This window comes from Phocoena phocoena, chromosome 15 (genome assembly GCF_963924675.1).
Source record: "Phocoena phocoena chromosome 15, mPhoPho1.1, whole genome shotgun sequence".
NCBI classification, from domain to species: domain Eukaryota; kingdom Metazoa; phylum Chordata; class Mammalia; order Artiodactyla; family Phocoenidae; genus Phocoena; species Phocoena phocoena.
The window spans coordinates 59,643,217-59,654,249 of record NC_089233.1 but is presented as its reverse complement, the minus strand read 5'-3'; the positions used below and the strand labels follow the sequence as shown (position 1 = coordinate 59,654,249).

The window sequence follows — 11,033 nt, the reverse complement described above, 5'->3', positions numbered from 1 at the left end:
CTGTACACCTGAAACTAACACAACATTGTAAATCAACTATATTCCAATAAAATTTTAAAAATAAAATAAAATACAGACCATAACACTAATAAAGACTATTGAAAACACTGGAAAAAAACAAAGAAAAGTGGCTCACATGGCACGTGAGATTCACTCTCTGATGCATATGGATTTGCATCTCAGAGGGCTTGGTGGTGATCTTCAGGGTGGGAATAACTAAAGACAGAAACAGAAAGAAACATCCATTGAAATTACCCCAGCCTGCCTGCCCTCTATGTCTTCTTTTCCAAGGAACCAGCCACAAGATCTCTCACGCTCAAAAATGTTACCTTTTAAAAAAAATTAAAGAAATATTTTTTCTTTGATGCTCAATGTAAGGCAAATAGAGCTAAATGTTAAATTAATTAAATAGGTGTAGGAGTATTAGAGCACTGCTTTCTGTATCCATAATCTTTGGTATGTTGTGTTTTTGTTTCTACTTATCTCAAGGTACTATTTAACTTCCCCTGTGATTTCTTCTTTCACATATTGGTTATTTGAGAGTGTGTTGTTTAATTTCCACATATTTTTGATTTTTCTGTTCTTCAGCTATTGATTTGTAATTTCATTCAATTGTAATCAGAAAAGGTGCCTTCTATAATTACAATCTTTCCAAACATCTTAAGACTTGTCTTGCTGCCTACCATGTGTTCTATCCTGGAGGATGTTCCATGTGCACTTGAGAGGGATGTATATTAGGCTCTTGTTCAGTGGAATGTTCTGTACATGTCGGTGAGGTCCAATTGATCTGTAGTGTTATTAAAGTCCTCTCTGTCCTTATTAATATTCATTCTGGTTGTTCATTTATTATGGAAAGTGGGGTATTAAAATCTCTTTCTCTTGTTTTATTTCTCTCTAATTTTCCCTTCCATTCTGGAAATATTTGCTTCTTATATTTAGAGTTCTGACATTTGATGCACAAATATTAGTTATAGTTTCTTTTATCACTATATAATGTCCCCTTTGTCTATTGTATCAGTTTTTTACTTAAATTCTATTTTATCTACTATTAGTATAGCTATCCCTGTTATCTTTTGGTTACAATTTGCATGGACATGTTTTTCCTTTCTTTCACTTTCAGCCTTTGTATGCTCATAGATCTAAAGTGAATCTCTTATAGATAGCATGTACTTGGATCCTTGTTGTTTTTACCCCATGTAGTCAATCTATGTCTATTTATTGAGGAGTTGAATCCATTTACATTTAAAATAATTACAATGGGGAAGGACTTGCTATTGCTATTTTGTGAATTATTATCTGTATGTCTTGCATCTTCTCCCCTCCTTTCCTCTCTTAATACCTTCTTTTGACTTTCATTGGTTTTGTTTATTTCTGTTCCAATCTACTCTAATCTTTTCATTTTCTTCCTTCTGCTGGCTTTGTATTCTGAACAGAGGAACACACTCACCTCAGAGTATTTCACAATATTCATTCAGTTGGTGGCAATGGGAAGGAAACACTGATTGTCCCCAGAGAATAAAAGAACAGCAGAGCTTAGAGTACAATTCTCAGAGCAGACCAGGTAAATGGCAAGTGGCAGGAGAGTTAATTAACCCCTCCTGGAGGGCTTTTCTGGAAGAAAAGACCTGGAAGCGGGTGACACTCACAACCCCTCCTTCTAGTCTCATGATTTCCCAGAGCTACTCCTGGCCACAGTAGGAGGACACACCCACTCATTGACTTCCTGTGGGTGGGACAAGGTCCCTGACTGAATTGTGGTGACCCCTCAGGTACTTGCCACCATGTTCCAATCACATTCCAGGTGGAAACAGGTGAGTGGAATTGTGCAGCTAGAAGAGATTCTGCGTGCCTGAGGATTCCTTTGTTTCGGCTCAGTCTATATTGGGCATTTGGGGGCAAACTTCACCCAGGTTGAGATTTCATCCTGAATCCAGAAGCTAAGCTATAGCTACAAGTATCTGTTTCTAATATTCAGGGTCAGAAAATAGGTCATAATAGAAAGAATGCATATTTCTGAGCCCAGGTTTGTCACGAAATTTCAGAATGACTAGTCAGCCTTCCAGGCCCCAGTTTTCCAACTTTTTGGACCATGCAAAGCACACACTTAGTTGCCTTTTTCCTACCCCAAATTTTCTTTACTTCAGAGTGTCCATGTCTTATGTTCAGTTTCTGGTGGTGTTGGCCATCACAGAAAGGCCCTAGCCTCTCAAACTGGCCTGATTGAATATTAGACATAGGACCCCAGAATGAATTACCAGAAGGGTCAACAGCAGGATGCCAGCTTACAGGGCTGTTTGTGAATGAAGGGGCCCAGGATCCAGTATGTGATAATGATGTAGTGCATATTGCAGAGTTTTTAAAAGTCTACTTTTAGCAGACAAGGGGATGGAGTTTATCAGATTATTTTCACCGTTCATGGACACATAGGTGCCTGGACCAGATATATGGACATGTCAGGATGCCCTTTCATTAACTTCACACAGTATAGGTGCCACCATCCCATGTGACACATCACTGATGCAGATGGAATCAATCTGTTTGCTTGGTCATTATGCTTTCCATTTAGAATTCTTTGGGGAATTGTCTTCCACTGAAACCACAGATTACTTATCGTCTGGCCCAGTCCCATTGAACCACTAGACAGGCGCTCATGGGGACAAAGAAGACATTTTGCAGCCCCGGTTTACAGTACCTCCAGCTTTGACTGACACTGAACTCTCAGGTTGTTTCACTGGAACTCTTCACCTGAAGTTCCTGTAAGAAATGTCAAATCATTGTTCATGTTCCTTGCCTTGGCCCAAGATGTTCTGAGGTTCTGGTATAGATCAAGATGCGATCTCATTACACATCTTTTCAGCCATGTGTACTGGCACCAAAGTATAAAAATTATAAATATGGTTGCCTTATGGGTGAGAAGGAGACTAATGCACAGAAAGGAGGATGGCACCTTCCTTGGGCATCAGGATATGAGGATGGCCTGCAGAATAACAGGCACTTAAATAAACATATTTACCATGAGGACAAATGCATTTCTATTAAATGAGAAATGTCAAATAGAATTTGTGTCAGATTTTTCTTTATGTTCTGGGATCAGAGACGAGGCCTCAAGCTAAGGACAAGGTGTTCATAACCAACATACTGTGTTCAGAGAGTGACCTGGAGAAAGAGCCATCTCCCATTTTCTGCAAGCTCTTCCATGATGCAAAAGCCCGCTCATCCAAAATAAACGTTGAGACTTGCATTGTCCATGAAATTGATATTTTTCCTAATGGGTGAAAATTGGTTCTTAGAGTGTGAAAAAATCTTAACTATCACAATGTTTCATGTTAATGCTCAGCCCTATCCAACAAAATCTTATTCCTCAGTATTTAATTGCTCTTGGTATGTGTTCTTGGGGATCACACAAGCAGCATTATCATTGAGTTCATGGAAGATACACAGTGTGTATGCAAGATGAATTCTACAAAACTATGGAGGACTTTCTCTTGATGGGAGCTTTCTCTATAGGACTTTCTCTATAATGCATTTGATTTCTATTGCTGAATAACTTATTACCAAAAACATAGTGGCTTAAAAAAAAAACCAAGTCTATTATTTCATAGTTTGTGTGAATCAGGAGTTCAGGCACAGCTTAACTTAGCTGTCATTCACAGAAAGAAGATGAGGTGGAGACACAGGGAAATGTCATCTACAATCCAAGGAATATCTGAGGTTAGTAGGGGCTGGGAGAGAGGCCTGGAAAAGATTCTCCCTGAAGTTCATAGAAGCTTTATTCATACTTGCAAAAACTTAAAAACAACCAAGATGACCTCCAGTAGGTGAACTGGTAAAGAAATTGGTAAATCCAGATAATCAAATATTATTCAGAACTAAAATTATATGCGCTCTCAAGCCCTGAAAAGCTGTGGAGGAATCTTAAATGCTTATTAATAACTGAAAGGAAAAATCTACATGCTGCATGATTCCAACTATGCGACATTCTGGGAAAGGGCTCCACCCCATGACTTAATTCATTCCCAAAGACCCACCTCCAAATACCATCACTTCAGGGGTTAGACTTGAACATATGAATTTCGGGGGGGATACAAACATTCGGTCCATAACAGACTTCCTTAAGTTTTACATAAAGTCCTTGTCTGTGGCAAGGTCCCATGCAGGACACTACACACATTTACTTGTCGTGTCTCCTTAGGCTTCCTCTCAGCTGTGACACCTTCTCTGACTGTCCTTGTTTTTGATGATTTCTACAGATTTGATGAATACTGCTCAGATTTATTGTAGGATGCCCCTCTGTTACATTTTGTCTGATGCTTTTCTCATAATTAATCTAGGGTTATGGGTTTTGGGGAAGGTCCCAGAGGAAACGTGCCATTTTCATCAAATCTACATGATTTATGCCTATTGATATTGATTTATTGTTGGTGAGCTCTTGAGGACCTGGCTAACTCGTATTAGTCAGGTTTCCCCACTGTAAAGTACCCCTTTTTCCTCCCTCCATTCATCCCCTTTGGAAGGGAGTCACCATGTGCAGCCCATACTTCAGGGGTAGTGAATTGGGTTTCCCCTTATTTAGAGTGAAGTGTCTTCATAATTTAAGACTTTCCTGCAAAGAAGATTTTATTTAATTCTCCATTTATTAATTTATTAAATTATTTATTTACATCTATATGGACTCATAGATATTTATTATATTTTGGTTTATAATCTGTCTTAGTCTATTTGGGTGCTATAACAAAATATCACAGACTGGATGGCTTACACCAGAAATTTATTGCTTACAGCTCTGGAAGCTCGAATTCCACTATCAGCTTGGCAGTTTGATTGGGTGAGGGCCCGCTTTTGGATTGCAGATTTCTCATTGTATCTTCACATGGAAGAAGGAACTAGGATGATCTTGGGGGTCTCTTTTAGAAGGGTACTAATTCCATTCATGACAGAGGAGCCCTTATGTACTAGTCATGTTCCAAATGCCCCAACTTCTAACATGGTCACATTGGGCATTAATATTCTAAAATGTGAATTTTGAGGGGACAAAAACATTCAGAATATGTATATATATGTGTGTCTTTGTGTGTGTGTGTGTATATATATATATATATATATATATATATATATATATATATATATCTCCAATATTTCTTGCCCAAATTGTTCCAGCTTTGTCCATTGGGACCTCTTTCAGTTTGTTTCTGAGCCCCCTTGACAAACTCTAATCAATGTCAGTTTTTGCTTTTTGGTTTTATTTTCTTTTGGTTTTTTACTTCCTTGGGTTCTGAAGAATATTGAATTTTTGATAGGATTTCTGAACACAAAGAAGAGAGATTAGCCTTTAATGAAAAAACATCAGAACACAAGAGCCAGATGATGGAATTAGATAATTTTTATTTTGAAATCCAACATCTGGTAAAAACTAATTCATTCATTTATTAAATTAAACAATGGCCTAGTATGTGGTAGTCACTGTTCTGGCACCTGAGGATTCAGAGTCCCTTCTCATAGAACTGATGTCCTGTTTGAGGAAGAGACAACACATACATCAGTGTTCATTTTGCCTGGTGCATGAATTTCAGTTTAGTTAAATAACATCAATCCCCCAACACAGGGTTCAGATTTCAGTCACCACAGGAACTTTACTGTGAACGATACATAACGTATAACTTTGCTGCTAAGTATACTTCATTCCACAAATCATTATGTACTAACAGATGCTCATCGTGATCAGTAACCAATCATACAATTCTTTGAAAGTCTGTAGTGATTGGTCACTGTGACTCTCTTACACAGTGTAGGCACAGACAGCAAAATACGTAATTGTATTTTCTCCTGTCTCCCAGTGATAAACCCACATGACATTTACAAAAGTGAATAATTATAAAAAGGAACTGGCAACAAAGATGAAAGTGCCATGGAGAGACAAAATATGATGATGCGAGAAGTTATATTCAAACAATATAAATGGATTACAGAAGAAATAGCTGACCAAGGTACCTTAATAGTGTTAGAAAGATTCTAGATATGCAATCAGAAGAACTTAGTAAAGACAAACTTACCACATAAATGAGGAAAGTTGTGGTGAGGAAAAGAGTGAAAATGTCCCAGAGGAAGTGACAACAGCAAATACTTTGAATTAAAGAAAGTTTGTAAAGATTTCACAACATTGAGAGTACAAGGCATAAAATGTCGGAAACGGATCCAAACTTCGCAAGGAGCATAATTCAGCAAGTTGTAAAAAAGATGCTCTTATATTATAAATTATGCAAGAAGAAGAAGGCAAGCACTGTTCAAACACTTTGGATAAGTTTTTATAAAGAAATAAATTGCTTTAATTCTCAGTGTTTCTAATTTGTCAAACTACATATTATTAGTAGCTGACAGTAAGAGAGTTCCTAATATTTTGAAATCAAATTTTAATGATCACAGAACAATCTTTATTTATCTCATTGATTACTGAGATCACTTTCCATGATTCAGTTTACACGGTAATTTTTATGGTCCTTCTCTACTATGCAAAGTGAGAACTGCCTATGCTTTGTATGTCAGATGGTAATAAGTGTTCAGGAAACAGGTTAATCAGGTTAAGAGGTCATGGAATGTGAGGCTGAGAGAGGAACTGATACTTTATACAGGATGGTATATGGAAGATGCCTTTGATAAAGTGATATTTGAGCAGAGGCTGGAGTGAAGGAAGAGAGCAAGCCAGGCAGATATGTTGGAGGAGGAAGCAGAGGAATGATAGGATTTGACTTACATTCCCAAGGAATCACTGAGGCTGAAACAGGAAAGCCAGTCAGAGACTATAGCAATGGTGCAGGAAGAGATGATGGTGGCTGGGACTAGGGAGCAGTGGTGGGGGTGAGAATGTGCAGATTATGGATGCAATTAAGAAGTGTGCTGGAGGGGATTGGTACTGGCTCATGAGAGCTGATATTTACATTTTCAGGAATTTTGCAAACTAGTTGTTAAACTGTTGCTAACTTGAAATTGACCACATTGGGAGTATTTATACCAAGAACTTTTCTTTATTTTTTTTTCCTTTTGGATAGTCAATTGTTAAAGAGTTCCATCTGACCACTGGACATAAACATTTTGAAGGCAGAATTGAATATGTGATATAAAAGAAAGCTAAATCAAGGATGACTCCAGGCTTCTGGACACAGTATACCTACCATGAGCAATAGGGTTGGGAAGGATGCAAGATTATAGAAAAACTACTCTTCCCATCATGGAGAGAGGAGGGAACACTATTTTCTGGGCTTGAGAAGTTGGATATTTAGACAATGAGGAAGGAGAATAACTTTTCTTAAAAGTAAGATGGGGAGTCATTTGTACTAAAGAGGCACCTCAAAGGGTGGGGAGTCAGGTGAAGACAGGAATCCAGAGGACAGAATAACTCCTCAGCACAGGGCATTACTGTGTAGTTCATGGCCGAGTCCAAGGTGATAGATGAGAGATAACCTGATCTGTGTTGATCTGACTTATTTCTCACGTTCCAGGGAAATGTCCTGAGTCAGCCCCCAGAGCTACTTCCCATGATCCTTGCTCAGGACCATGTATGAAGACCCAGCTCTGGTGGCTTCAGGAACATGTGGGCAGGCAAGTCTCCATGGAGGGGAGGCATTTGGAGCAGAGTCATGGAAGCTCCCAGTTGAGTCCTTCTCCTGGGCTGGGCCCCTCAGGAAGGGAAGGAGGCAGCAGACACTGAGGGTGACACCAGCAGGGAGGAAGGAAGGAGCTGTGAGAAACATGTCCATATTTAATTATCTGCTCATCACTCAGGAAACGTTCCTTGCATACCTCCTATGTGCCCAGGTGCTCTCCTCCCGGGATGCCTGTCTTGAAAGGATGAGCAGCCCCTGGGATAGCACTCTGACCCCTCAGCATCCTCCCCAGGTCTGATGCCCCATCCCCAGCCCTTCTATTCTGTCACATGGAGGGTCAGAGCAGAAGCCGCTCTCAGAATAGCCAATCCAGAGTTCTCAACATTACCTGAAAATGTGGATTCTTTTTGCCCCAAGGAGCCCCAGGACTCAAGTGTCTAGAAATGGTCTCCAAGGGAGCCACCCACTCAGCTCCTCCTCATTCAGCACCCTCTGCCCACTTCCTCTACAGAACTGCTAAGAGACACCCTTTGAAAACCCCTGATCCAGCCCACATCCTCCAGGACCCCACACACCTCCTGGGAGTTGGGCACCTCTTAGAGGGAAACAGGATACTCCGGAGGGTATTGAGGGAAGTGTGTCCCCTTCTCTTATCCCCACGTGGGCCCTGACCCTGTGTGACCTGTGGGCTGGCTCCCCTACTGACCTTATGTCATCTAGGACAGACCTTGTCCTGCCCTCCCTCCTACCCCAACTTACAGTCAGGCCCAATGCTTCCTGTGGACAAAGATGACAGAGACACCCACCACCAGCAGCACCTTCGGGCCTAGGAGGAGAACTACCAGGAGAGGAGAAGACAGTTCTGGGCCTGGAAATCATCGAGGGACAAGAGGAGCGATTAGAGGGATCACACAGGAGCCATTCCCAGGGGCCTCGACTTACTCCATCTGAGGCCACCTGGGCCCATCAACACTCTGAGGCTTTGACCTGCATCCTGGGCTCAAGCTTGAGGCAGAAATCAGCATACAGGAGTCCCTCATTCTCCTACTCTCTTTTCTCAGGCTGCAAGGGTGTTATTACTTGAAGAGAAAATGTCAGAAGTGAAAATAACTGTGAGACAAGAGAAAATTCAGCAAATCCTAATAGTCTCTCACTAGGCTGCCATCCCATCTTCAACCAGCCACCAGGAAAATTATGGAGAAATAGACAAGGCAGCTAGAGTTATTTGGAAATACCACCACCAATATAAATTTGTCTAAGCTTTGAAAATATTGGAAAAGTGTCCTAAGGAGCACAGATCATAGAAAGGGGTTTAAAAGTATGTGTGATTTAAAAGGGTTGGAACAGAATCCCCAGAATCTGTGCATATGTTACCTTACATGTCAAAAGGGATTAGCAGTAGTGATTTGTTAAGGATCTTGAGATGGGCACATTTTCCTAGTGGAGGCCATGTAATCACAAAGATTCTTATAAGTAAAAGATTGAGGCAGAACAGTTGGAGGAGATGTGATGTCAGAAGCAGAGGTCAGACTGATGTGAGGCCCTTTGCCAAGGAGTGTGGACACCTCTGGGAGTTGGAAAAGGCAAGGAAATGGATTCTTCTCTAGAGCCCAGCCACCCATTTTAGACTTCTGACCTCTACAACTGTATGATAATGCATTTGTCTTGTATTAAATCACTAAATGTGGTAATTACTTACACTGACTATAGGAACCTAATAGAACAGATGTGAATAAATGGATATGCATGAGTTAAAGTGCATAACTTCTGGGTAGAATAATTGAAAAGCAGGAAGACGTGCTGATGGCAATTGAGAGGTAAAGGGAAAAAGAAAAAAGCAGTGGGGAGGGATTTAGGTTCCTGAAAGACAAAAGAGAACCAAAGAATTAGAGGACTCAGAACATTTCTCCCTTATCAAAACCAACCAACCAACCAACCAAAAACTCCATTAACATCTTGATTTATGCTGTACTAGGGAAGAGAGGTCCATTAGGCTAGAAATATTATAAAAAACCCCAATACCATAAATACAAACAATAAGATGTGCATCCTCACACCAGACCCACTGGATGCAGGCCTGCAGTGGCTGGAGCCCTCAGATGCCCGGGGTAGGCTTTGGATCCGGGGAGAAGGATCACATCAGCATCTTACACTTCTCTTCAGCCTGCCAACCTAGGTGCTTCAAAAGACATTTCCAGCTTTACTACACTAACAAGCATCATGGGTCAGGCACCCAGCAGCACCCTGAAGTACCAGCACTGGTTGAGCCTGAGCAGAAGATGGAAGATGAAAAAGCATTTACAGGCCATGCCAGACAAGATGGCATGGACTCTTCTCTCCTACTCTCCTCGTTCAGTACAACTTGAACCCTAGAAATAACACACGGGACAAGCATAGAAGGACTCTGAGGTGGAAGAGGAGGCAGACTGTCTAGGGACCTGAGGACTGGAGGAAGAACACAGCAGTCAGGAACCAAGCACAAGAGGAGACACAGTGTGGCACTAGGAAAAAGAAAAAGTCTAAATCAATAATCTAAACTCCTGCGTCAAGAAATGAGAAATGAAGGAGCAAAATAAACCCAAAGCAAGCAGAAGGGAGGAAATAATAAAGAAAGAAGAAAAATCAGTGAAAATGAAAACAGATAAACAATAGAGAAAATAACTGAAACAAATAGTAGGCTCTGAGATAGCCTTATCAACCAGAAGGCAGACAGCAGAAGCAAGAAGAATTACAATCCTGCAGCCTGTGGAACGAAAACCACATTCACAGAAAGATAGACAAGATGAAAAGGCAGAGGGCTATGTAGCAGAAGAAGGAACAAGAAAAACAACTAAATGAAGTGGAGATAGGCAACCTTCCAGAAAAAGAATTCAGAATAATGATAGTGAAGATGATCCAGGACCTCGGCAAAAGAATGGAGGCAAAAATCGAGAAGATGCAAGAAATGTTTAACAAAGACCTAGAAGAACTGAAGAACAAACAAACAGAGATAAACAATACAATACCTGAAATGAAAACTACACTAGAAGGAATCAATAGCAGAATAACTGAGGCAGAAGAACGGATAAGTGACCTGGAAGACAGAAATGGTGGAATTCACTGCTGTGGAACAGAATAAAGAAAAAAGAATGAAGAGAAATGAAGACAGCCTAAGAGAATTCTGGGACAACATTAAATGCAATAACATTCACATTATAGGAGTCCCAGAAGGAGAAGAGAGAGAGAAAGGACCAGAGAAAATATTTGAAGAGATTATAGACGAAAACTTCCCTAATATGGGAAAGGAAATAGCCACCCAAGTCCAAGAAGCACAGAGAGTCACATACAGGATAAACCCAAGGAGAAACATGCCGAGACACATAGTAATCAAACTGGTAAAAATTAAAGAGAAAGAAAATTTATTGAAAACAGCAAGGAAAAAATGACAAATAATAT

General features: G+C 40.4%; 1 protein-coding gene across 1 annotated transcript in view; it reads right to left on the bottom strand.

Annotated features, from left to right (window-relative positions):
* Positions 1-8,359: 8,359 nt before the first annotated feature.
* The window catches only part of LOC136135390 (signal-regulatory protein beta-1-like), a 71,255-nt gene continuing 68,581 nt past the window's right edge, over positions 8,360-11,033 (bottom strand). Inside the window, exon 10 of the mRNA XM_065893271.1 lies at positions 8,360-8,466. Within this exon, the coding sequence (XP_065749343.1) occupies positions 8,360-8,466 (107 nt within the window). The remainder of the gene's footprint in view (positions 8,467-11,033) is intronic.